Here is a 26,459-nt window from a genome sequence, read left to right as displayed (position 1 = left end):
GCCAGCTAAAGGGTGATCAAGCCTTAGCTTGTGTCCCATGCCCAATTAAGATGTCCCACTGGACTATGCAAGGCAGGGGCGTCCTCTTCCCTGAGCCAGCCCTACAGCTGACCGCATACCTCATATGCCCTCCTCAAGTTGGAGGGATCTGAATTGGGTTCTCATGTGGGGGTGGGGGGTCATGAAGTTATAGCCCAGCAAGGGTCCTTCCGTTTGATCCAGATCCACTGGCTGCCTCTTTCAGCTGCTTGAGAAACTGCTCTGACGGTCTGCTGCAGAGCCTGTCCATGGATTCCAAGTTCTTTCAGCAACCTAATGGTGGAAGAAGCTACGAATCCTCTGCATCCCACTTCAACTGGCCAGACTTTTGCATTCCAGCCACGCTGAGTTGCGTCTGCTGCCAACTCTGTGTAACGCAGTTTCTTACGCTCGTAGGCCTCTTCAACAGAGTTTTCCCACGGGACTGTGAGCTCTATGATGTACACAGCCTTTCATGAAGGGGACCAGAGTACCATGTCTAGCCTAAGAAGCAATCTCAGGTGGAAAAATGAGTTGCTGGCCAATATCGACAAGCATTTTCCAGTCCCGGGCCATGGCTAGGTGTCCAGTTTCTGGCTTCGTAGGAGGATGCTTGGGCCTTTTCTGTCCCTCCCGGATGAATGTTGTTGTTTTGACGGGATTGCTTGTTTTTGGAGGTAATGAATTGGTTGCACTCCTCTTGGTCTCAAGTGCTGCAGCCAGGCTCATGAGGACCTGATTGTGCCTCCAGGTGTAGCGGCCTTGTAAGAGGCTGGTCTTGCAACCTGTCATTATATGCCTGAGAGTCGCTGGAGCTGGGCAGAGGGAGTAGGTCGAGTCCTCGCCATACCATTGATGTAGGTTTTTTGGTGATGGAAGCACATCATAAACAGCTCTTATGATGTAGTTGATGTTGCTTGCCTCCATTTGCCAAAGCTCACTCCAGTTGATCTTTCTCCTCTCCAGGCCTTCCCACCGCGTCCATTGCCCTTGTTTAGCAAGAGAGACAGCCTTTGCACTTCTTGCAGTCTCCTCCTGTCTGCGCACCTCCTCGACCACCAGCTTCCTGCGTTCAGATGTTGTTGCCTTATGGAACGTTGGTTTGCTTGCTGCCAGGCCAAAGCCTCCTCTTCCATGTTGGATATTCCCCACAATGTCTTGGTGTCTCAGGGCTGATGTTGCTTGTTGCACAGCCTTGGATGATGTCCATTTCCGTCCAGTTTGTAGGGGAGGTGCAGCCTTGCTAATGGTCTGGTCTTTGGAGTCCTTCAATGTCATCTGAAGTCTTACTTTAGAGCACTTGTACTCCTCCGTTAGACTTGTAAGAGGTAGTTCAAGGACCCCTTTGCCATAGAGGCCGATGTTACTCAGGCATCGTGGAACACCCAGCCATTTCTTCACGTATGAGGTAATGGTTCGCTCCATCTTCTCCACTGTTGTTATTGGGACCTCATAGACGGTGAGTAGCCACATTACCCGGGGGAGAAGTCCAAACTGTAGGCACCAAAGCTTGAGCTTCCCAGGCAGTAGGGTCTTATTGATGTTCTCAAGACCGTCGGTGATGTCCTGCCTTACTTGCTGCACTTGATCTTTATCCCGGGGGCTTTCGTTGTACCATCTACCCGGGCTCTTGACGGGTTGCTCAGACACAGTTGGTATCGGGTCATCTCCAATGCAGAACCTCACATCTTTAAGCTGTCCCTTGACTATGGAGATGCTTCGAGATTTGCTTGGCTTGATTTTCATCCGAGCCCACTTGATGTTATCCTGCAGTTTTGCAAGTAGCCGCCTGGTGCATGCTGCAGTGGTGGTCAGTGTAGTCATGTCATCCATGTATGCTCGGATAGGTGGGAGACGGAGCCCTTCCTTAGTTCTCTCACCGCCGACGACCCATCTCGATGCCCTGATGATGACTTCCATGGCCATAGTGAAGGCCAGAGGTGAAATTGTACAGCCTGCTTTTATGCCTACTTCCAAGTGCTGCCATGTTGTTGTGAAGTCAGGTGTTGTGAAACACAATTGCAGGTCTTGGAAATAGGCCTTTACCAGTGTAGTGATGGGTTCTGGTACGTGGAAAATGTTGAAGGATTCCCAGAGGAGTTCATGGGGAACTGAGCCAAAGGCATTGGCCAGGTCGAGGAAGATGACATAGAGGTCTCTCTTGTCCTTCTTAGCTGTTTGGATCTGGTGCCAAATCATACTAGTATGTTCCAGGCAACCAGAGAAACCAGGAATGCCTGCTTTCTGTACAGATGTATCAATGTACTTGTACCTTTCCAGATAAGTGGACAGCCTCTGTGCTATTATACTGAAAAAGATCTTCCCTTCGACGTTGAGAAGGGAGATTGGTCGGAATTGACTGATGTCTGTCGCATCCTACTATTTCGGGATTAGCACACCACCAGCCCTTCGCCATGCCTTTGGTATTATTTCCTTCTGCCACACTATCCTCATGAGCCTCCAAAGAAAGCGTAGAACATCCGGGGCGTTCTTGTAGAGCTTGTATGGTACTCCATTAGGCCCAGGAGCCGAGGCCGCTCTTGCTCTTCGGACAACGTTCTCTACTTCCCTCCATTTTGGAGGGTCGGTGTCCAGATTGAATTCTGGTGGTTGAATAGGTGGGATGTCATGTGGGATGATTATCTGCTCATGCCTTTTCATGTCCTGGTGGACCTTTTCCAGAAGTTTTTCCAGTTCTGGCTTTGGAGTTTTTAGGATTCCTCACTTTTCCTTTGCGAAGAGGTCTTTGACAAACTTAAAGTTTTTTTTATAGAACCGTGTTCTTGAGTGTTCCTTAAAAGGTGAAAGTCACCCAGTAAAATACTTCCTGAGTAAAAGTCTACAAGTATTTGGTTTTAAATATACTTAAGTATCAAAAGTAAATGGAATTGCTAAAATGTTCCATAAACCATTTAAAATTCCTTATATTAAGCAAACCAGGCGGCACAATTGTTTTGTTTTTACGGATAGCCAGGGGCACACTACAACACTCAGACATAATTTACAAACAAAGCATTTGTGAGTCAGCCAGATCAGAGGCAGTAGGGATGACCAGGGATGTTCTCTTGATAAGTGTGTGAATTGGACCATTTTCCTGTCAAAATGTAACGAGTACTTTTGGGTGTCAGGGAAAATGTATGGAGTAAAAAGTACATTATTTTCTTTAGGAATGTAGTGAAGTAAAAGTAAAAGTTGTCAAAAATATAAATAGTAAAGAAAAGTACAGATACCCCAAAAAACTTCTTAAGCAGTACTTTAAAGTATTTTTACTGAAGTACTTTACACCACTGCGTGCAATTGGCATGCTGACTGCAGGAATGTCCACCAGAGCTGTTGCCAGTGAATTGAATGTTAATTTCTTTACCATAAGCCGCCTCCAATGTCGTTTGAGAGAATTTGGCAGTACGTCCAACCAGCCTCACAGCCGCAGACCACGTGTAACCACCCCAGCCCAGGACCTCCATATCTGGCTTCTTCACCTGCAGAACAGTCTGAGACCAGCCAACCGGACAGCTGATGAAACTGAGGAGTATTTATGTTTATAATAAAGCAGTTTTGCGGGGAAAAACTCATTCTGATTGTCTGGGCCTGAATCCCCCATAGGTGGGCCTGGCTCCCAAGTGGCTGGGCCTATTCCCTCCCATGCCCACACATGACTGCGCCCCTGCCCAGTCATGTGAAATCCATAGATTAGGGCCTAATTTATTTATTTCAATTGACTCATTTCCTTATATGAACTGTAACTCAGTAAAATCCTTGAAATTGTTGCATGTTCATATTTTTGTTCAGTATATTTAGAAAATCACATACATGTCTTGCTGGCATAGCCAATATTTCTAGCTCAATAATGTTCACTCAAACAACAACCCTGCAGAAAGCTGCTCATCAATTTTCTCAATAGTCCAAGCAATCACATTAAACCAACTCAAAAAAGTATGCTTTATCCTTCACCATATTGTAAATAAAGAATGTTTAATTTAACTAGCTATGTAAGAATGACAAAGTCAAAAATGAAGCTATGAAATGACCTGGGATCTGATCTCCCTACCTAAATGTCTTCACATACCATATCCACCGCTGAGGGGAGGACGGCTCATAATAATGTCTGGAACGGAGCAAATTGAATGGTATCAAACACATGGAAATCCAATTATTCTGCTCAAGCCATTACCACGTACCCGTCCTCCCCATAAAGGTGCCACCAACCTCATGTACTGTCTTTGATATCATGGCAAGAAAGCTACACTGATCCAGGATCAGCGAAAATCCACCTCCAAATTATAAACGCCACGTACGATTCAGTGCAACCAACCTTGATAGCATAGTATATCCTCAATAATTTGACTGACAGTGTGTGTGGCCTAATAGAATAACTATGCGCGCCTTCAGAAAGTAGGAAGGGAAATTTTTATCCAATGGCAACTACCCAATTTAGCTGGCATGCCATGTTGTCAATGTAGGATTTCATTCACTTGCTATCTGACACTGTAAACAAACGCCTGCTGGCATCAAGGAGGGAACGAGGATAAATGATCAGCTCGGGAGGAGACTAGTTAGCTAGCTAAAGTAGCTTGACAGGGTTTCCACTAGATAGCACAGCCACAAAATCAAAATTGGCTATATCGTAAAGATTAATGAAAACATCATTTGTGTTAATGTAAGGTTAGGCGTACGGTTAGCCCTGTGGTTAAAGTTAGGTTTGAAATCTCATTTTAAGAAGAGACATTTTAGAAATAGGCGGGGTTTACGACTTTGTGACTGTAGTAACGACCGTTTGACGGATTCCGATCAAAAAGTAAGTCCCGCTGTGACATGAATTGTTTTGAAGCTATTGTTATTTCGTTAATGAGACAGGTAACCAGACTCCAATAAGACATACCGAAACTTCTCGATGTGGTCAACACAAGACCCCGCATCACTGTTATTTAGCTAAGTAGCTAGCTTGGGGTGGAAATGAAAACCTCATAATTAGCTTCAAGCTAACTGTCATTAGATTAGCTTGCCATCTACCAGCTAACTGTTAGCTAGCCAACCAGCATCATCACTACTAGCTAGCCAGCCAGCATCATCACTACTAGTTACGCTATTGTATTGGCCTGCAGTGAGTCTGCCTGTAAAGTGTAACGTTAGCTAGACGACTAGCTATTGAACCGCTGACGATTTAAATTGTAGAACGCAAGTTAGTTAGATGACACGTATCACGTCCTAGCTAACATGTTATTAATAGCGTAGCTAGTTAGCTGCTAGCAGGTAGCTAGTTAGCTATCGATGGCAGACACGTCGGCAGTGGACAGGAAACATATGGGGTTGGGGCCATGGAGATAGCTAGAGCAGATGACCTGGTGGGGAGTGTGGTGAAACAGAATTAATTTTGAGTCAGAGCCTATACAAGACAAAGTCATGTTACGATATATCAGTTATCCTGTTAGAACTTTTGTGCAGAATCCACTGAACTGTTTTAGGTTCAGCGTTTATGGTCATGTTGCAGCAGTGTGTAGGAGGGAGATTCCAAGATGTGGGAAGTGTGCAGGAGGGCATGGGTCAGAGGACTGTGTAGTTTCGGTGGATAAAGTTGTCAACTGCTGGGGACCGGAAGTGTCCGGTGCGAAAGAGGCGGGTTGAAGTGGTCAGTGTAGTGCTGGATGGTTGAGGGATTCTGAGAGGGTCTCAGTGAGTAGTAGATTTGCGCCACAGAAGGATAGGGCAAGGAGTGAGTTATGCTTTAGTAAGGTTGGCTTCTTAGCGTTCACAGCAATGGTTATCAACTGTACTGCAGAAATGGAATGTAAATCACAGAAAATAGATTTTGTTGTGGCAGCTGCAGAGAAGTATTTGGGTTTAGGAGATTTGACTTCAGAAGAGTTACAGGGTGTGTTGAGGGGCAGTGTCCCATCCTCCCAGGTTTTTGGCATGGTGCAGGAACAGATAGGGTCTAAAGTAGTGGAATCGGGTAGTGGGTTTTTAATGAGTGTAGGTGGCAGCTGCAGAGATTTTACTGCAAAATAGTTAATGGGGTGGTGAAATAGCAGTGGTGATTTTAGCATCTAAATCTTGGTGGGGCAAACTCCCCCAACATTTTTGGGATGTATGCCAGCAAAGCCACTACAACCACACTAAATAATACATTAATTGCACTATAACGGTGACAAACAGTGCCCACTAACTATTAGGGCCTACATAAAGCTGTCCCAACAGCAGAGTTTCTTTTCAGCACCATGGAGTGAATCCTTACCACACCTGGCTATCAGCGGAGCCTTGTTTGGCAGTGAAACAGTTCATTCAGCCTCATTTACTGCCTTTAAAAAAAACATAGCTGATATAGCTGACTTGCTTACACAAATGTGGTTTCTACTGACAATTGAGATGTACAAACAATGGCATAAGGGAACCGAAGAGCGGATAAGAGGCAATCCGTAATTTCGATTAAGACATTAATTAGCGAGCTAGGACGGACAAAGTCAATATAACTATTTGTTCAGCACTTTTTAAAAATGTACAGCGACCAAATTCAGAATATGGGCTGTTCTTACCGTATTCTCCCTGTACACCAAGTCAGAACCGTAGGATAAGTCAAATGGGCATATAAGCAGTACAATATTTGATGATTGCATTTCTCTAAAACAGGCAATACGCTACATGTGCACCACCAAGTCAGAACAGTAGTCTAAGTTATGAGGGGGAAAGGGACCAAATTATTAGTGCGAGGCACATGGGCTACTAACAGCTTACACTTAGTATTACTTTCTTAGCTACAGTATAAATACGGTGTATTCGGAAATTATTCAGACCCCTTCACCTTTTCCACACTTTGTTACATTATAGCCTTATTCTAAAATTGATTAAATCGTCCCCCCCCCCTCAATCGACACACAATACCCCATAATGACGAAGCAAAAACAGGCTTTTGCATATTATTGAAAATAAAAAGCTGAAATATCACATTTACATAAGTCATCTTACCCTTTACTCAGTACTTTGTTGAAGCATCTTTGGATGCGATTACAGCCTCAAGTCTTCTTGGGTATGACGCTTCAAGCTTGGCACACCTATATTTGGGGAGTTCCTCCAATTATTTTCCGCAGATCCTCTCAAGCTCTGTCAGGTTGGATGGAGAGCATTGCTGCACAGCTATTTTCAGGTCTCTCCAGAGATGTTCGATCAGGTTCAGTTCCGGGCTCTGGCTGGGCCACTCAAGGACATTCAGAGACTTGTCTCCAAGCCACTCTTGCCTTGTCTTGGCTTTGTTTTGATACAGGTGCATGATAATGGTCCATTCTAAATCAAAACAAATTTCACACATATATATTATTTAGTATATGTAAAGACAATATTATATCAAGGATAGTCTGCTGGGTGACAATATTAGCCTATCACTTGTGAATTATATAATATTACTTGTGAATGATGCCCAGCATAGGAAACAATGCCTTTTTTTGCAACTTTTTCGAAACATAGTTGCACACCTTATGTAGCCTAGCCCATAGGCCTATGTGTTTTGATAAGGTTTGTATTTCAACTAAAGTGTCCCAAAAAATTCTTAAAATTAAAAACAATCTGCTTTACAAGGGGTGTAGAGCCTAACTGTCATACATAAGCAGCACGTGAGTTTCAAGTTTGGGGAGGATAATGTTCACCATAAAAATGCACCTTTATATTAAAAGCACTACATGCATAATTGCATTTGCGGTCACTTTTGATAATGGTGTTTTCTGTAAATGGAACATTCGCGTTTATAGCCTGTGCACATTTCTGCGCTGCAAATAGCCTCATAGTTTATCACCATTTTTAAGCTAAATGTTCTGATCTGTTGAGTCAGCCACAATGCGTAAAAATGCTTTTTTTTATGCTAGTGGTTGTATTAATTTGGGATCTATCGCATCCCACAACTGTCCCAGACTATGTTTGGAATTTTTTATTTCTTGTACAGAGTAGAATAGGTCGACTTTTGTACTATGGGGGATAGTAGATTGACATAGGCTAGTACTTTTGCTTTCTTTAAGCCTACTCATCTTGTTGGCTGACGAAAAGTAAATGTGGGCAATTCTTCCAATATCTTCAATATGCACCTCGGAATTGGATAAGCACGCATGCCATTGCATCCCCGATGTGTCTGTCTTCACTTGTAGCCTGTGAGAAAGTCCCGATCACATAATGGAGAGCCATGTGAGTGAGAGGAGATTCGGAGCGCACAACGTAGTAGGACACAACGGCCACATGCCGCAAAGGGGATGCCGCCGTAACATTCTAGGTATTATCAAGTACTTGTCAAATTGTGAATGAGTGACTGATGTAGTCTGTAAAGCCTGTGCAAAAAAACAAAGCAGAGATCATGCCTTTCAAGCGACTTCATTCAAATCATCATTAGTCGCATCATGTATTAAAAATCAAAACATATAGCCCAACGTTTGTAGAACAACTAAAATTACATTAATAACTCAATTAAGCATATAGGAGTAGCTATTTCTTTGTTAACCGCTCAACACAGAATAGCCGCATGTGCGCATTCAGCTTTGTTCAATTGTATTCTTCATACTATAAAATAATGCCATGGAGTTGTAAGCAAATCTTGTCTGCTAAATAAACTAGTAAGCAGACCGGAACTGTCTTTTTCCCAAGAACATACTCCAGGTGGCAGTATGCCCCCTTTCAGTTTGTTTACCAACTCATAGAAGTAGTAGTAGAAGAAAATGGACTACTTCAAAATGGACAAGCCCGTGTGTTCAGAGGACACAATGGGATAGATACAAAGAATAGTCCTCTATCTTTCTCTATGGTTGGGGCACAGCCACTTAATTTGGGGCAGAGACGGGTGTTTTCTATCATCTCTGGTTGAAGTGTTGCTTGTCATGTGTTGTTGTGTCTAAGTGCGTCTTGTGTCTCCAGATGTCTTGGAGCCAGGTATTCCACACCAGCTGCCTTGTGCTTCTGGTACATCTGCTCTGCCTGGAGGCAGTGCCCATCAGTCTGGACAAGACCAAGGTGAACCAGCCAGAGGACAAAGCCTCAGAGCCACCACCAAGTGTGGTAAGAGTTGGTGAAGGATTACATACCAAGCAAGCAAGGTGGAGAAACATGGCAGGCAGAGCAGCCCTAACAGCCATGAAAAAAGCAGTCATTTGTGCTACCAGTACAAGCTCAGACCAGTTATACCAGCTATATTCTCTAAAATAATTTATTGAATTGTAACGTATACAGACTGAACTGAAGGTCTACGGAATGATGCATGAGCTAGTATGCATGTTATGCATACTACTACAACTTACTACTTTATTTCATGTAACAGGACACTGGACTCCACTATGACCGTTATCTCAGGGAAGTCATTGATTTTCTGGAAAAAGACCAGCATTTCAGAGAGAAGCTCCATAACACAGATATGGAGGACATCAAGGTATTCTAACTGTGTCCTGCTCATTCTTGTCATTCTTACTCTGTCCTTGAGTCATTAGTCATGAACAATGCAAAACAGCAGCAGTATGATAATCATTACATCACGTTTCCTACAGATGGGGAAGCTGGCCAAAGAGCTGGACTTTGTCAGCCACCATGTAAGGACACAACTGGATGAGCTAAAAAGGCAGGAGGTTAGCCGGCTACGGACACTGATCAAAGCCAAGCAAGACATCGAAGGAGGGAACGGTATGCTGCCCAGTGAAAATACCATTAATATGCCTTAAGTGCTATACTGTTACCATCTAGAAACACTAGGGCGTGTGGGCAAGTGACTAAGAAGTACATTTTTGAGGGAAAGGACTCAAAAAGGAGGATGTGATTAGTGTAGTGTCGGTGTTGAGTCACCTACTTACTTGTGAAACATGCTTCTGAAAATCTCTGTTTCGAATCACAATAGTGATAGCAGAGTATTACAGACAACAGTAACATCTCACTTAAACCACTAATTGGTAGGATTACAGGCTAGTATAGATGCACACAGGGTGAGTTTTGACCAACGCACCCTGCCGCACTGGATAACTATTACAGTTCTAATGTCAGGTCATCAAATTTCGTATTGTGTTATGACTGTTAAACCTCACTCACAGATATGGCAGTAGACCACCAAGCTCTGCTGAAACAGTTTGAGTACCTGAACCACATGAATCCTCACACCTTTGAAGTGGAGGATCTGGACAGACTCATCAAATCAGTAAGTATAATGTAGAATGCATGGTACGTACATACAGTAGCTTACTAAAGTATCTGTAGTCCTCTTCTCTTCAAGACATTTTAACTCTCATCCTTCATTTGACCACAAGGCCACAAACGATCTGGAGAACTATGACAAGGAGCGCCATGAGGAGTTCAAGAAGTACGAGATGACGAAAGACCATGAGCGAAGGGAACACCTCAAGACTCTAGACGATGAAGGGAGGAAGAAGGAGGAAGAACATTACGAGGAGATGAAGAAGAAACATGCAGACCATCCCAAAGTCAACCATCCAGTAAGTCCAACTGCACTTGGATGCTATGTTATCTGTGTGTTTCAGAGCTCAATCTGTTTGTGCTCACATATGGTCTAGCCAGTCTCTAGACCATGGATGGGCAAGTTTGATGGGGGTTGGTGGGGGCCACAAAAAATCTGAACTCATCATGAGGGGCCACAGTGGCTCGAGGGTCTGTATCTAAAAATGTTTACCTGACATAAGAGAAAAATTGCTGATTCACAACCACATTTCAAAATGGGATCTTGTGTATTCTACAATTCTAACTCCCAGCAGTAAGTTGAGACTCCGAATGAGTTCCTAAACAACTGACTGTAGAAAACATTGACACCTGCTCTTTCCATGACATACACTGACCAGGTGAAAGCTATGATCCCTTATTGATGTTACCTGTTAAATCCACTTCAGTGTAGATGAAGGGGAGGAGACGGGTTAAATAATGATTTTTAAGCCTTGAGACAATTGAGACATGGATTGTGTATGTGTGCCATTCAGAAGGTGAATGGGCAAGAAAAAAGATTTCAGTGCCTTTTGAACGAGGTATGGTAGTAGATGCCAGGCGCACCGGTTTGAGTGTGTCAAGAACTGCAACGCTGCTGGGTTTTTCACGCTCAAAAGTTTCCTGTGTGTATCAAAAATGGTCCACCATCCAAAGGACATCCAGCCAACTTGACACAAGTGTGGGAAGCATTGGAGTCAACATGGGCCAGCATCCCTGTGGAAAGCTGTCGACACCTTGTAGTCCATGCCCTGACAAATTGAGGCTGTTCTAAGGGCAAAAGGGGGTGGGACTCCATATTAGGAAGGTGTTCCTAATATTTTGTACACTCAGTATGCTTATACTGTATATATATATTTTTTGGGGGAAATTGATCTGCGGGCCTACAAAAGGGGGACGCCAGTTGCCCATTTCTGCTCTACACCTTCCCCATACTTAATGATTTAGCTCAAGTGAGAGATTTATTTCTAACAGGGCACTAACATTTTTTGCTGTGCAGGGCAGCCAGAATCAGTTCAAAGAGGTGTGGGAGGAAGCAGATGGTCTTGACCCTGAAGATTTTGACCCCAAGACCTTTTTCAAGCTGCATGGTAAGTCCTCATCAATAGACATCACAGGCGGGGGTCAGGGACATCCATCTCAGAGTTCCTCAACATTTCTCGCTTTTTGAATTGTCAGATTCCAATGGAGATGGCTTCTTCGATGAGCAGGAATTGGAGGCATTGTTTACGAAGGAGGTAAAGATTTGTCCTATTTTTTTAATGTCTCACCTGAAATGATAATGAAACGTGTGCATGTATAGATAACGGTATATTCTGTGGACTCAGCTGGAGAAGATCTATGATCCTACCAATGAAGAGGACGATATGGTGGAGATGGAGGAGGAGCGCCTGCGTATGAGAGAGCACGTCATGAACGAGGTATACTGTTGTCCCGGTTGTGAACCTTGCATACTATATTCCCATGGATTGCTATCACTGAAAGTTAGCGAATGGTTTCGTTGATATAATGAAATAAATAGTTCACATGGTGATTGATCTCTCACTGTTTACAGGTGGACACCAACAAAGACCGACTGGTCTCCTTAGAAGAGTTCCTGATTGCCACAAAGAAAAAGGAATTCCTGGAACCAGATAGTTGGGAGGTGTGGTAGCCATATCTATTTAACTCTCATTCATACTGGCCTACTTTTTATACTTCAACATTATAACTCATTATTATGAAACGGCAAGAGTAACAAAAACCATACCATATCTCTAAACACTCCTACATTCAACCACACTGTAATTATGTTGCTTTTCAAATCAATAAGGAGAGGTAGAAGGGTATGAACTGACACGTCCTCCTTTGTTAGACCTTAGAGCAGAACCAGGCCTACACAGATGAGGAGATGAGGGAGTTTGAGGAGCACCTGGCCCAGCAGGAAGAGGACCTCAAACAGAAAGCATCAGACCTCCAGAAACAGAGGGATGAGTTGGAGAGGCAACAGGAACAGCTCAACTCACAGAAAGTAGAGCTTCAGCAGGTACAGAGTGGGCAGTGGTAGAACAGACACAACCAATAGGTTCTCTATTACTGTAATGCACTTCTTTTGTGTGGTATTGTTATTTTTGACATGAGCTGACATACTTTCCTACAACCATTAATCTGCTTATCTCTGTTTGTCTGTGGTGTTTCAGGCAGTAGAACACATGGAACGGTTGAAAACACAGAAAGTTGAGCCCCCTCCAGAGGTTCATGGTAAGTGATAGTTTACCCCAATTCCATTTTCTCTTTACTGGTGTGCCGTGTATTTTTCCGAATGTAGTGGTGACTATGGAAAATGGATCTCAAAAATTCAGCGATGGGACAAGACTGTAATTACCCATTGGATATCACAAAAAAGGGATAAAAATATATATATATTTTTCAAAGATGTAAAAACTGTATTCAAAACTACTCTCTTTTTCAGTAGAAGGGAATGCTATCCCAGAGCCACAAGGAGAGTACCATCCTTTTCCCCTGGGCCACCAAGATATGTCCCAAAACCACCCGGGTATGAAGCAAGACAACCACCTCCAGAACCAAATACCCCACAACACCCAGGATTTGTCCCAACCACGACTCCAAGATCTGCCCCCAGGCCATCAGGCAGTGCCATAGGGCCAACATTACTTACCATAAGGCCCCCATCAGAACCAGACCACTCAACCCCAGCTGCCAGATAAAACTCTATAGACAACACCTCTGGCTCCATGGCCCCCCACCCACAGACCTTTACAGTACTTATATACCTCCAGTCCAGTGTGCAGAGGTCCCTCCATATGGGCATGTGTACCCCGTTATCCTGAAAGAGTTAACTGAAAACTGTTCACACTGCTATGCTTTATCTTGGCCAGGTCGCAGTTGCAAATGAGAACTTGTTCTCAACTAGCCTACCTGGTTAAATAAAGGTGAGAAGAAAAAAAACAGCTGGAGAACACAGGTGTTTACAGTATCTCTGCCCACTTGTGGATTTCAATTTGAGCCTCCAAGGCCTAGAAATGTTTTATACATTTGCGGTCTGGGAATTTGTGTTATAGAGTGCATATGCGGTATGTGATGTATGGATTGGTCATAATTGATCATTACTTAAAATGCAGAGCTTTGGTGGAATGGTTTTGGTAGTGTCAATGTCTATATATTTTGGAACATTGTTTTTAATTAGTGCTGTGTGATGTCATGACAATTAGGCCTAATAATTGTCAGGTCACTTCACCTGAATAATGATAATGTTGTGAAATGTACGGATTCCTGAAAAGGCTCCATTTCAAAAGGCACTGAAAATGGCATTGGGAGCATTATGAACAGTAAAGACAACTGTCTCATGGAACAGAATATAATATAAAATACTTTCTTTTTTGTATGGGTTCATTCCTGTGTATTACATGGCATTAGCTTGGCCACCACTTTATTTCAATTCCACAAGTCTGATAATAGCAATGTATGCTAATGTTGGCTATTATGGGCACTAATCATTGGAATCCTGAGTGGATTGCAGTCTTATTTTGTGGTACTTATACTATAGCCAGCTCTTTGGATTATCTTAATTGATGTGCAAATGTAAATCAGTTGATGATCTGGTTATTTCTGTAGAGATTATAGCTAATCATGTCTTGTTTTCAAGTTTGTGCTTGAATGAGGCTACTGTTCCTAATGACCTGTAGGTGTGTCTTGGCCAAGGCCAGTACATGTATTGATACTGAACAGCCCGTTACCAGGCAATGATGTCTACCTTTTGTACTCAGCCCATCACCCCCAGAGTCTGTCTTTTAATGAGCCTTTTTGTTTTACTTTTACCAAATTCTGCTGGCTAGGGCAAATGCTCTTATCTTGCACCCTACAGAGGTGTGCCTAATTTGTACAAAATATTAGTTTAATTTTCAGATGACCAATTGCACAAGAAAATATCAATATTGCTGTAGACAATATAGTGATTTTCTTTATAGCTAGTGTTCATGATTCAGAGTGAAACTCTTACATGTGAAGTTGACATCAGTTCCAACCAATGATGTTTTTGGACAGAGCAGATATGAAGTGACAAATGCAAATTTACAGAACAGTGCATTTATTCAGTGCATCACTATCAGCTACCATATGGCCAGAGCAAAATGTACACACAAGAAATCTTCATTTTGGGTAAGTCATTCAGTCAGACCTACAACCTGCTTAGACTACACATTTGTGCAGACTTTACTCCCAAACATGCCATGGCAATACAATGTACAGTATAAACAGTCTTCACATTGAGACAAAACATTTCCTTGTGTGGTATGACCGCAGTCAACATATTGTTTGGTCTTTCGTGTCATGCTTCCAAAGCCTGTCACTAGCCCCAGCCACTTTTTGTAAATGATTGCCTACTAAGCAAAGATCCAAATAAACAGTCCAACAGCAAAGGCACACACGTTCCAGGTTGATCAGTTTAAGGCTATGCAATAGCATGATTGTAGGAGAGCTAAGGGTGGGACATATGGCTTCAGACCCAGGCTTCACCAAATCAACCTAGAGGTTGATATGGAGAGGAATAGTCAGATCAGGGGAAGGATGGTCCAGGAGTGTAGAGGTGATGTTTAAGGTTGCCCTAGGTGGAGAGAAGAGTTGTTGGTATCCAAGACTAATTGGCTTGATGTCCTACCATTTGGGTCACCATCCCTCGGCTGGGCTTGAACAGTCCCCCCCGGCCTGTAACCGCCAAGCAGACAGAAAATCAGTCAGCTGAGGCCAGCCTGTCACCCTTATTCTGGGTTGAGTCTGGGAATGGAGCACAATTAAAAAACCTCATCCACATTCTATTAATTACTAGTGTGCACCTGCCAAGGAAGAGAGACCAACTCAAATAGGGAGACAAAAATTGACTGTTACAAGCAAACTAATACACCCATTACAAAATGGAATACTGAAAACAAGTTAAAGGTAATAGCTGCCTTCATGTCAATTCAGTTATATACACAGTGGCATTCCCTGTAAATCTAAATAAGAGCTTTGAAAGCTTTTATCCAGGTCATACAGAATAGTATGTATTTCGCCATATGGAACCAAAGGGGGGGGTACATCTGTTGCCCTAGGATTTACACCACAGGCTTACTTTGAAACTCAGTGACATGTTTCATGAATGTTTAAGCATGTTAATAGCACACAATATATGTATGCCCCTATGACAAAATACAGAAGGCAGGGCACAGCAGGTGAGGGAGACGGAAGCAGAGTGAAGTCCTTTTCAGCAAAGCATAACCAAAATCCTCTAACCCACTCTTAATGTCAGCAGAGGCAGATAAGGCGGTGGTGGCACCACAGAGCAGCAGGGATCAGGGACCAACAAAAAGAAACAAGCAGCAGACAGCAGGTTATACAACACATCTTTATTGAAACAGTCTCCCAAGGAGTAACATCGGCTTACAAAGAGATGGTGAGAGACAGAAAAAACAAACAAGTAATGCTATGAGAACCAAAAGCAGAGGGGAAAAGTGGTTGACGGGGCTGGGCAGTGACAGAAAATATAAAAGATTCTCATGGATTGGACTGACAGTTGCAGGGTTTTTTTGCATTTATTTTGTACAAAAAATAAATTAATGAAATCTTTCAAGTTTACAGGAATATCTATTTGTTGTTTCGAACACAGACTTGCTGATAAATCTAAATGCTGTGGATTTCAGTTTTACATGTTAAAACAAAAGTATCTTAGACATACCAAAGCAGGCCAGGAGAAACGTAAAGATAGATGAGAACCAAAACAAAAAAGATTTATAAAGTGAGCTGGGGCAAACACATTCATATCTGAATGTTCAATGTGGTGGAAGTTGACAAGCGCTTTAGGATCGCATTGCTTGAGCATTACCTCGAGAGCAACCCCGAGGTCCCTGGACTGCTCCCCGCTTGTAGCCTGGCTGATATCCCTCCTGTAGAAACAGGTCATTCAGAAAGACTTATACAGCACCTTCATGACAGCATCTGGGACAACAACTCACATAATCCCTTTTATTGGAACTGATGCAACCCTAACGCAAGGGTCAAGTGTCTTCTAGTCACTAGGACCTAATGGTTGGCTGTGTCCTTCCTTACCCGCTGGTAGGTGCTGTTGGGGTAGTCCCGGGACGCCGTGCTGAACTGGGCCTGTTGCCCATAACCATTGTTTGGAGTGTTCGAGAAGGGAGGGCGATAGCCATCATATCCTCCTGAGGAAGACAACCATTTATCCTGTTAACACCACAATAAAAATCACTCCTGTATCAAAGTAGGTCCCTTACAGTAAATTAGCTGGATCTCATACCTCTGAAGCCGTTAGAGGATCCTCGGTATCCATTGATCATGCCCCGTGGGTTCCTAGGGCCTCCGCGAGACACGCCCCCCCTGCTGTTATAGAAGGACTGGCCTTGCCGCCCAATGCCTGGCCCCTGGGACGACTGCACCTGGTGGCCCGCTGCCACTGACATCACTTGATCTTGGGTGTGGAAGCCTCCTACAGCTGAGAACAGCATAAGAGTCATTAACAACATCATGCCCTTAGACCAAGTCTTCAGACCCAAGGTCTACTGGTCCTCAGACTCCACGCCCCAACAGCCACCCCAGTCCCTCTCTCACCGGACTGTAGAGTGTCCTGCTGGATGTCAGGCTCCTCCACGGAGTGCTCCGCCTGGCTGCTGAAGCCCTGGCCGTAGCCGCTGGGGAACTGGTTCTGCTTCAGACTGTCTGCTTCGTTAGTGGGGGGCACGGGGGCGTTCAGGTTGAACACCTTAGGGACACAATACAACCAGAGAAAAGCTTTCATTTAGAAGTGTCAGATACCCACACAAGACTCGCAGACAACAGCAAATCACCACTAACAGACTCTAGTCTGATTATTGAGCATACTGTACATACTGTCCAAGGTTTGCCAAATAAAGTTAATCAGCTTAGAGTTGATTATAAATCTTTATGTAGACATGGGGGCAGACAAGAGCATTCTGTTCTGCTCTGACAGAGAGAGAGAGAGAGAGAGGGGGGGGGGGGGGGGGTATGGGATGAAGCTTGGTTTTGAGAAATGTAGGCCAACACTGGAATTATACTTATTAATTCAGTTGATGTCCCAATCAGTTCTCATTATCCTTGCAAAGTAAATCTGGTATTACTGTTGTGTGCCAGTGTGTACCACTTCTATTTTTCCGGTCCTAAAACTTGTGGCACCATCAACGTGTGGGAAGTGATTAGAGTTAAGTGGGTTATATGACGGTTTTGTTCAAGTGAAGCGATGTCAGTTATAAGTCCTCCATTAACAAAGCCTACCGCTTGCATGGACTGGAATGGTGCTGCGTTGACATTGATGCCGCCGCTGTGGGGGGTGGAGACGGGCGGGAAGGCAGAGGGCAAGGAGGACGGGGCGGGGGACTGCTCAGACGACAGGGACATCGAGGCCTGGTTTAGGGGCGGGGCGGGGAGACAGACGTCACATACTTCAATGGTTTTCACAGACACTTCAGGACAGGCAGGTAGGATGAGTGTTAACCATCTCTCACTCTGCCCAATAACAGCCAAGCATAGAGAAGCTCCACCACCCACCCAGTCAGGGGGGTAGAGGAGGGTGGAGTAGAGGGCACCTTGGGGAGGGAGGGTATACCTGGATGTGGTCGGTGCCGTCTGTCTGTGGCCGGGGCTCTGCTGTGTGGGAGGGCTGGTAGAGGGGAGCTGTGGAGGAGTAGCCATCAGATGTGGAGGAGACCATGGGGACCTGGGGAGGATAAAGGAAGGTTCACATAGTACCCTTGCCCTTTCAATAAGTCTGCTCCGGTATCGAGTCTTGGGGATCACTATCAGAATTGTGTTCAAGTATCATTATTGCTACTTACGTGTGTAGATTCAGGAACTGAGCTTGATTGAGAAAGTCTTGATTCTGAATGAACTGTACACAAGACAAATATAAAATTGTTTGTTGGTCAAACTGCTTAGAGCAACTAAAAATGGACAAAACTCTAGAGTATATAAGCAGTACTACTCACCGGCCAGTTTATTAGGTACACCACCCCATTCCCGAAAACGAATCACTCCTACAGACAATGAGTCACGTGGTCATGGCTTGGTATATAAAGCAGACAAATAGACATCCAGGTAGTGTTCGATTGAACTTTTTAATTGGCAAAATAAGTGACCTAAGAGTCTGAGCGTGGTTTGATCGTCGATGCTAGGCGCGCCGGACCCAGTATCTCAGAAATTGCCGACCTCCTGGTCTTTCACACACGACAGTCTAGGGTTTACCGAGAATGGTTCAACAAAAAAAACATCCAGTCAGTCAGCAGTCCTGTGTGCAAAAACAGCTCATTGATGAGAGGTCAAAGGAGGACGGCAAGAATAATGCAAGCTAACAGGCGGAACACAAACAGACAAATAACGTTGCAGTATAATAGTGGTGTGCAGAACGGCATCTCGGAATGAACTCATCAGTCCTTGTCGCGGATGGGCTATTGCAGCAGACGACCACTCCTATCAGCTAAAAACAAGAAGAAGCGGGTCCAGTGGGTACACGATCACACTGAACAATTAAGGAGTGGAAATACATTGCCTGGTCAGATTAATCCCGGTTCTTGTTGCATCATACTGATGGCAGCGTCAAGATTTGGCTAACAGTTCAATTCGGAAGTTTACATACACTTAGGTTGGAGTCATTAAAACTCATTTTTCAACCACTCCAAAGTTTTTGTTAGCAAACTATAGTTTTGGCAAGTTGGTTAGGACATCTACTTTGTGCATGACAAGTCATTTTTCCAACAATTGTTTACAGACAGATTATTTCACAATTCCAGTGGGTCAGAAGTTTACATACACTAAGTTGACTGTGCCTTTAAACAGCTTCATCATGGCTTTAGAAGCTTCTAATAGGCTAGTTGACATTATTTGAGTCAATTGGAGGTGTACCTGTGGATGTATTTCAAGGCCTACCTTCAAACTCAGTGCCTCTTTGCTTGACATCATGGGAAAATCAAAAGAAACCAGCCAAGACCAAAGAAAATAATTGTAGACCTCCACAAGTCTGGTTCATACTTGGGAGAAATGTCCAAATGCCCGAAGGTACCATGATAATCTGTACAAACAAAAAGTATAACACCATGGGACCACGCAGCGGTCATACCGCTCAGGAAGGAGTCCTAGAGATGAACGTACTGTGGTGCGAAAAGTGCAAATCAATCCCAGAACAGCAAAGGAACAGTGTGAAGATGCTGGAGAAAACCACCATAAAAAAGCCAGACTACAGTTTACAACTGCACATGGGGACAAAGATTGTACTTTTTGGAGAAATGTCCCCGAGTCTGATGAAACAAAAATAGAACTGTTCGGCAATAATGACCATCGTTATGTTTGGAGGAAAAGTGTTTGCAAGCTAAAGAACACCATCCAAACCATGAAGCATGGGGGTGGCAGCATCATGTTGTGGGGGTGCTTTGCTACAAGAGGGACTGGCGCACTTCACAAAATAGATGGCGTCACGAGGGAGGAAAATTATGTGGATACATTGAAGCAACATCCCAAGACATCTGTCAGAAAGTTAAAGATTGGTCCCAAATGAGTCTTCCAAATGGACAATGACCCCCCAAATGAGTCTTCCAAATGGACAATGACCCCCCAAATGAGTCTTCCAAATGGACAATGACCCCCCAAATGAGTCTTCCAAATGGACAATGACCCCCAAGCATAGTGGCTTAAGGACAACAAAGTCAAGGTATTAGAGTGGCCACCACAAAGCCCTGACCTCAATCCCATAGAACATTTGTGGGCAGACCTGAAAAGGTGTGTGCGAGCAAGGAGGCCTACAAACCTGACTCAGTTTCACCAGCTCTGTCAGGAGGTATGGGACAAAATTTACATTTACATTAAAATCCACCCAACTTATTGTGGGAAGCTTGTGGAAGGCTACCCGAAACATTTGACCCAAGTTAAACAATTTAAAGGCAATGCTACCAAATGAGTGTTTGTAAACTTCTGACCCACTGGGAACGTGATGAAAGAAACAAAAGCCAAAATAAATCATTCTCTCTACTATTATTCTGACATTTCACATTCTTAAAACAAAGTGGTGATCCTAACTGACCTAAGACAGGGAATTTCTACTAGGATTAAATGTCAAGAATTGTGAAAACTGAGTTTAAATGTATTTGGCTAAGGTGTATGTAAAGTTCTGACTTCAACTGTATGTAGCATGAGTCCATGGACCTGGTGTGGAGACTTTTCCTGGCACACGTTAGGTCCCTTGATACCAATGGAGCAACGGTGTCTCCGACACCTTGTAGAATCCACGCCCAAAATCATTTCAGGCTGTTCTAGAAGCAAGGGAGATCCGACCCGGTACTAGATGGGTGTACCTAATAAATCGTTGGTGAGTGTAAAAGGGAACATCTCTAGGAGGACTACAGCCTCTGAGTGGTGGTGTTGGTTAGAGGAGAGTTAAAACAGAACGTGATGTACTAACACTGACCCATGTGCTGCAGGACCACGCTCTGTGCAGACTTCATGGGCTGGGCCAACACGATGGCTGGGTCCAGGGCATGGCCATCAAACTCCAACATGGAGTCCTGTGGGAGGAAGCACATGGGTCAGCATGAACAAGAGACCAAACAGGATCCGATAAGGCAGGACCATATGGGGGCAGTTGAAAGGATCGTCACCTGCATGAAGTTATAGGTCCCCTGCAACTGGGCCATGAGGTCCTGTACGACCTGCTTCCGGACCACGGGGTCAGGCGTGTGGGAGACTGGGTTCACAGTGTGGGGCTCGGGGGTCATCTGGGGAGGAGACTGGTGCTGGAGGGCATTGACCACCTAAAGACACAGGGACAGATTTAAACCCAGCTGATGACACCATTGGGCCATGGCGTTACTTGTTGAACCCTAAAAGATTCTGTTTGTGACTGTGTAATATGACAAATGATATGAGAGGTCTAGACATGCAGCATACCTGGACCTCTGCTGTCCACTCCTCTACTTGGTCATTGCCAGTGCTGCTGTATGTGGTTTCTGGAATGAACTGTCTGTTTACAAACTACACAAAAACATAAGATCACATGATTAGATTCCAATAGGCAAGGGAAATCAGAGAATTCTGAACTTTACAGCAGTTAAGAGTCAAGGTAGAGATTGAACTCACCTCTGTGGCTTCTACTTCAATGGCCTCTGTGTATTCTTGCGTAAATGTTCGCTCTGTAAAAGGAATACACTCCGATTAATATCCACTCATCCAGGTCCACACATCAAAATCTAACCCAGAAGTAAAATCTCACTTAATTTATTCAGCTGCGTGATTAACGTCCGTCTTAATACGTATTAGAAATTCAGCGTCACAGCAATATAAAGTCTCCACCCTCACAAAAGGAAACGCTCAGCCAAAGCACTCAAGGCGAAGCAGTTTAAGCATGGCCTTCGCCCAATCCTGATACGTCCAAATAGCCAGTGACAAAAAAAAAAAAAAAACAACCAATCCTGCTCGAATCTCATGCATCCCATTCAGTCAAGAAGATTCTCAGTCTACACACTTATTTTTCCCACAGGAAATTATGGCTATGGCGGTTACCTGGTTCTGCGGGCTGCTCCCTGCTCCCAGATGACTCATGCACCACAGACTGCTGCTGCTCCTCCTCTTCTTCTTGCTCCTCTTCTTCACACGTGCCGTTCTGATGCGTTTGTGCTCTGTCAAAATAGCCACTCAGCAGCACCTTGTCCAGGGTCTCCTTCAGTGCCTTGTCTATAGGAAAGGGGCATATCATATTCAGAACGTATGAGAAATGTCTTGATAATGCATAAATATACCACAGTTTAGTGGTCCCAATCGGTAACAGAAACTTTTGTGAGTTAGTTAATAGGCCGGGTCTATGCTTGGCATAGTCACAGCTGTGACCCATTCCACAGCACTAGGCCTAGCCAAGATCCACTGCTCGAAGCACTTTAATAACCCTCAAGTATTTATAATCCACAATGCCATATGATCCACCGCAAAGTTGTCTCTGGAATATGGGTGGTGGATGCTCACTACTGGCACTACCCCTCAAAACCCACTGGCCTGAAACCAGTTCACCCCAACCACAGAAAAGAGCTTCCCTTTATACATGTTCTGCTAACATGGCCTGCATGTCCAGCATGCCCTTTGTGCTTCAAGGGGTTGGATGGGCTTTAGTCATAACACTGCTCCCAGCTCAGCAAACTTTCCTTTCAAGCTCCTTTTTATTCAAAATCTAAGATAAGCCCCAAGATACTCATTATGCAGATGGGGGTGTGGGTAACTAATAAAATGAGAGCTACTTCAAAAAGTGTTAGAAACATACATGTGGTTCCTGCCACAGCCTGGTCTCTGCCCTCTAGCAGTTCCCATAGGTGTAGGGAGGCCTCATCATACTGGTCAGTCAACCTGAAGAACAGGGAAGGACATTTACAACATGCCTACCATCATATTACGTCACTCCTCCATCAAAAACAAAGAGAAAACAAAGGGTTTGTACCGGACGTCATGGTCCCGTTCAGGGCCCACCAGCTTGTAGAAATTGTCCAGTGCGGTGAGGTCAGCATCGGTGAGCAGGGGGGAGCCTGCAGCGGGCTGTTTCAGGTCCTGCCTCGTCTGCTCATCCCCCAGCCGGTCAAGCAGGAACTGCAGCTCCAGAACAGTCTTCAGACGCCTCTGCTCCGTCTCCTCCCGCTGTAGCTGCTCCCTCCGGGCAGACTTCTTCACTGCCTTCTGGATCTGCAAGGAAATGGGGAAGGAGTTGTCACTGCACTATGGCCACAGTGACTGAGAAACAGCACCTAATAAATACAGTGAGTGTGGTCATAGTGACCAGAATGAAACCTCGAGACGGAACTCACCTCTTGCCCCAAAGACAGGAAGCTCTTCTGCAACTCCCTTGCAAAATCCAGGTTGTTGGTTACTTCCTGGAACTTGGTCAAGGCATCCTACAGACGAGACAAGAGGGAATGAACATGAAATATTTTGTTAGCTGTGTCATAGATCAAAACAACAAACACCACAGTATAAAAACAATAGAAAGCTGAAGAATGAAATATTATAGTAAATATGCAACAGGTTAAACAATCAAGTTCAAAATTGAAGTTCCCCGAGCTAACATCAACCCAAACCAGTGTCTTGTACGTACCAGCTGATCCTGGTTCAACCGTTCTCCTTTATTCTTCTTGGCCTGGTAGTCATCCAGCTTGCCCTATAGAAATATGGCACATTTAATAAGGGTTACGAGACGGTCTGCTGAGATTCTTTCAGCAGAAATATACCAACTGAGGTTACCCAGGAATATACCATCTATCAAGTGCTGTGATTCTAAAGCAAAATAAAGGTCATAGGTTAATGATTGATTACACCAACTAAATTTGTCTGTAGCAATAATAATATTGGTTACCAACTTTGAGACAAAGTCAATACAGGGTCATAAGGCAGACAATCTTTTCAGACAAGACATCCAGAATTGCTCCTCAGTTGGTCTCAAGCAACGACTAAGCATGAAACAACCTATGTTTTTTGGGAGGTTTCCAAAAGCATGCTTAGATGAAAAAAAGGAAACATTGTTACCTTTTTCTTTTCCATGTTGCGGACCTTCTTGTCTATCACCTGCAGGACCTGCTTCATGGCCTCAGACTGGGTTCCAGAACCCAACTCTGGGCTAGAGGACTGAACAGCATTGTTGCCAACTGTTGCTGAAGGCATCTGACAGAAAATTATTTGTAGTAGTCATTATTAGTGAAGGCCACAAAACACTGAGGCTTTAATTGAATACAATAAAGGTTAAAATAAGTTGATGAATAAAACAGTTTGCCAATGGTGCTGTAAACAAAGGCCTGAACAATGGCATTATATTGTTGACCACCAGTGGTCAGACAGACATTTTAATATAACTGTTAAAAAAATAAGCCCTGGGTACTACTTATTAATGTAAAAAAACTGAAATACCTATGAATGAATTTGGATATTATGTCGGTTTGCTTAATGATTTCTGTCAACCGCTAACGTTCGCTAACTCTCAAGACAAGTAACGTTAGCGTTACAATTCAATTCAATAGATAGTACCTTGCTAATTAACGTTAGTATTTCCAGATTTGTTCCCATTAGCCAGCTAAGAAACTAAAGCCGACGAGGCACATTAGGGAAAAATGGGATAAATTGCCAGTCCTTTGTGAGTCGAGGGACTGTCAGCCGAGCATTGTCCATTGAACCGCATAAACGTTACCTGCCAAACTAACGTTAGCGAGCTACGCTACTCATCAACAAATAAACAACGTTAATTCCGACAAAACAATTATTTATGCAGCAACCTACACATCGTCACAAGTAAAACATTTATGCTATTTGAAAACAGGTGGTCATCAAATTAGGCTTAAACTTGAATCCCATCCCAGAACAACCCCCACCCGGCTACAGGGCTAGCTTGGCTACATTTAGCTAGTTTCCTTTTCTCCTCGCATTGTTACCGAGACCGGCGTTAGCTAGCTGGCAAAGCGAACCACTTAGATGCGAGATAGAAATCGATTGTTGACTAGCTAGTTAGTTAATTAGTTAACTAACGCGATTCGAAAATATATGATTAACTACATGTATATGAACGACAGCCATCACACTAGTTTGTTGAAATGTACCTTGCTAATGTGGTCACTGAACTTGGATTCCGTTTAATCAATTGGATGACAGGACAATACTAGATAGAAACGACTTTAGTCAGAGGCTAGCCTAGCTCGCTAACTTAGCTAGCAAAATTATTTCTGAATTTGACGCTCACAACATCCACTTACCTTAAGGCTATCTGTCTTTGTTCGTCGTCTGACGTTGTAGTTTTGGCTCTATATATTTCGTGTAGCTTTTATGTTACTTTGTATCGACAATGGTGTTCCGCCTCCCCGGGCTCACCGAGAACTATACTGCTGGCAGATGCTAACGAAACACGAGATCAGGGTCGGGTGGCTGCAAGGCCCCGTTGGTAGTCCTATAATTGCCTGAGTTCATCTTGGTAGACTGACAGATTTAACTAGAATGTATCCTCAACATTGCAATTTAATTGCAGATACATTTATGGAAGTTGTATTTGACCGATTTAGGTACGGATTTTTATATGCAAGACAAGTTGTCAATTTGTATTGAATCCCACATTTATTGCAAGCCATTTACTGAATCCCAAGTTTATTTAAACCATTCTTCTCTGCATTGACAAGTACAATAGATTATCCTTTGCAAATCTATCGAATGATTATGTCGAAATAATATCCGTTTCTAAACCCAGAGGCGCAAAATCGCGAGACTCCCGGGAACACTTGCCAAACAGACCAGGCCAGGCAGTGTTTGAAATGTCAATGAATGAGAGAAGTGTAAAAATCTTCCTTTAGTTGTTAATTTTCTCGAAATCTAGAAGGCACAACCTAACCAATGTCGTAAGTAGTTGCACATGTTTTTACTCCAACCTCGTGAAAGTGACATACTGACACATTTTCATTTTTGTCAAAAACAACTTTATATTGGAGGGCCTGCACATGCGCAATGTAGTGCGATACGACAGACCCTATACGTATTTATATGCATTAGTTTAGCTAACCGACGTCGCCATGACTTCGCCTACAAATGTGATCGGGGATTTCTATTGGAGAAGCAGTGTTAGCCTATTTTCATTCTCTACTTGTGTTTGCTGATATAGTTCACTAATAGTCTACATATATTTTATTAACAACAGGTGCCTGTTAATCATTAAGTGATCATGTGTAATAGGCCTAAATCGAATCAAATTGTATTTGTCACATGCTTCAAATACAGCAGGTAAACTTACCCGTGAAGTGCTTGCTTATGAGTCCTTCTCAATGATGCAGTTAAAAATAAAATACAAATGGTGTCACGAGGAATAACTACTCAACAATGGAGCTAGAGTGCATTCGGAAATTATTCACAACACTTTTTTTTCTTCCACATTTTGTTACATGACAGCCTGATTCTAAAATGTATGAAATTGTCTGCCCCCCCTCCATCTACAAACACTACCTGATAATGAC

At 43.6% G+C, this 26,459-nt stretch overlaps 2 protein-coding genes across 6 annotated transcripts; one reads left to right on the top strand and one right to left on the bottom strand.

The window, feature by feature from the left end:
* The first annotated feature begins 4,485 nt into the window (after positions 1–4,485).
* LOC115113722 (nucleobindin-2-like) lies at positions 4,486–13,840 on the top strand. 2 transcript variants are annotated; one of them, XM_029641667.2, is made up of 13 exons: positions 4,486–4,813; positions 8,902–9,042; positions 9,302–9,409; positions 9,525–9,657; positions 10,059–10,162; positions 10,272–10,457; positions 11,456–11,546; positions 11,635–11,693; positions 11,784–11,876; positions 12,011–12,100; positions 12,311–12,481; positions 12,636–12,696; positions 12,911–13,840. In XM_029641667.2, exons 2-13 carry the CDS (start codon positions 8,902–8,904, stop codon positions 13,096–13,098), a joined length of 1,425 nt encoding a protein of 474 aa, XP_029497527.1. In that variant the 5' UTR covers positions 4,486–4,813; the 3' UTR covers positions 13,099–13,840. The 2 variants fall into 2 exon arrangements, with proteins under 2 accessions (XP_029497527.1, XP_029497526.1); XM_029641666.2 differs by having other exon boundaries at positions 4,487–4,813; positions 12,908–13,840.
* Positions 13,841–14,525: 685 nt separating this feature from the next.
* On the bottom strand, positions 14,526–25,469 carry LOC115113721 (caprin-1-like). 4 transcript variants are annotated; one of them, XM_029641662.2, is made up of 20 exons: positions 25,218–25,451; positions 24,004–24,138; positions 23,576–23,638; positions 23,289–23,375; positions 22,928–23,166; positions 22,754–22,836; positions 22,006–22,176; positions 21,583–21,635; positions 21,394–21,477; positions 21,105–21,257; positions 20,915–21,011; positions 18,447–18,494; positions 18,297–18,349; positions 18,068–18,178; positions 17,737–17,865; positions 17,056–17,206; positions 16,745–16,939; positions 16,537–16,649; positions 16,313–16,373; positions 14,526–15,159 (listed from the first exon to the last, which is right to left on the bottom strand). In XM_029641662.2, exons 2-20 carry the CDS (start codon positions 24,136–24,138, stop codon positions 15,092–15,094), a joined length of 2,094 nt encoding a protein of 697 aa, XP_029497522.1. In that variant the 5' UTR covers positions 25,218–25,451; the 3' UTR covers positions 14,526–15,091. The 4 variants fall into 4 exon arrangements, with proteins under 4 accessions (XP_029497522.1, XP_029497525.1, XP_029497523.1 ...); XM_029641665.2 differs by lacking the exon at positions 17,737–17,865 and having other exon boundaries at positions 25,218–25,469; XM_029641663.2 differs by lacking the exon at positions 18,447–18,494 and having other exon boundaries at positions 20,909–21,011; positions 25,218–25,450.
* Between the last annotated feature and the right edge of the window lie 990 nt (positions 25,470–26,459).

The sequence above is a fragment of the Oncorhynchus nerka genome, linkage group LG28, assembly GCF_034236695.1.
Source record: "Oncorhynchus nerka isolate Pitt River linkage group LG28, Oner_Uvic_2.0, whole genome shotgun sequence".
NCBI lineage: Eukaryota > Metazoa > Chordata > Actinopteri > Salmoniformes > Salmonidae > Oncorhynchus > Oncorhynchus nerka.
Note: the sequence above shows the minus strand (reverse complement) of the source record. Positions and strands in the feature narration are given on the sequence as shown.

What these genes read in the sequence shown, in the direction of transcription:
- LOC115113722 (XM_029641666.2), top strand. Translation starts at nt 8,902, where the DNA reads ATGTCTTGGAGCCAGGTATTCCACACCAGCTGCCTTGTGCTTCTGGTA. An exon ending in GACCTTTTTCAAGCTGCATG is followed by an intron (nt 11,547 to 11,634) that starts GTAAGTCCTCAT and finishes TTGAATTGTCAG; the next exon opens with ATTCCAATGGAGATGGCTTC. An exon ending in AGGCATTGTTTACGAAGGAG is followed by an intron (nt 11,694 to 11,783) that starts GTAAAGATTTGT and finishes CTGTGGACTCAG; the next exon opens with CTGGAGAAGATCTATGATCC.
- LOC115113721 (XM_029641662.2), bottom strand. Translation starts at nt 24,138, where the DNA reads ATGCCTTCAGCAACAGTTGGCAACAATGCTGTTCAGTCCTCTAGCCCA. An exon ending in TTGAAGTAGAAGCCACAGAG is followed by an intron (nt 21,478 to 21,582) that starts GTGAGTTCAATC and finishes GTTTTTGTGTAG; the next exon opens with TTTGTAAACAGACAGTTCAT. An exon ending in ATCCTCTAACGGCTTCAGAG is followed by an intron (nt 16,650 to 16,744) that starts GTATGAGATCCA and finishes TGTCTTCCTCAG; the next exon opens with GAGGATATGATGGCTATCGC.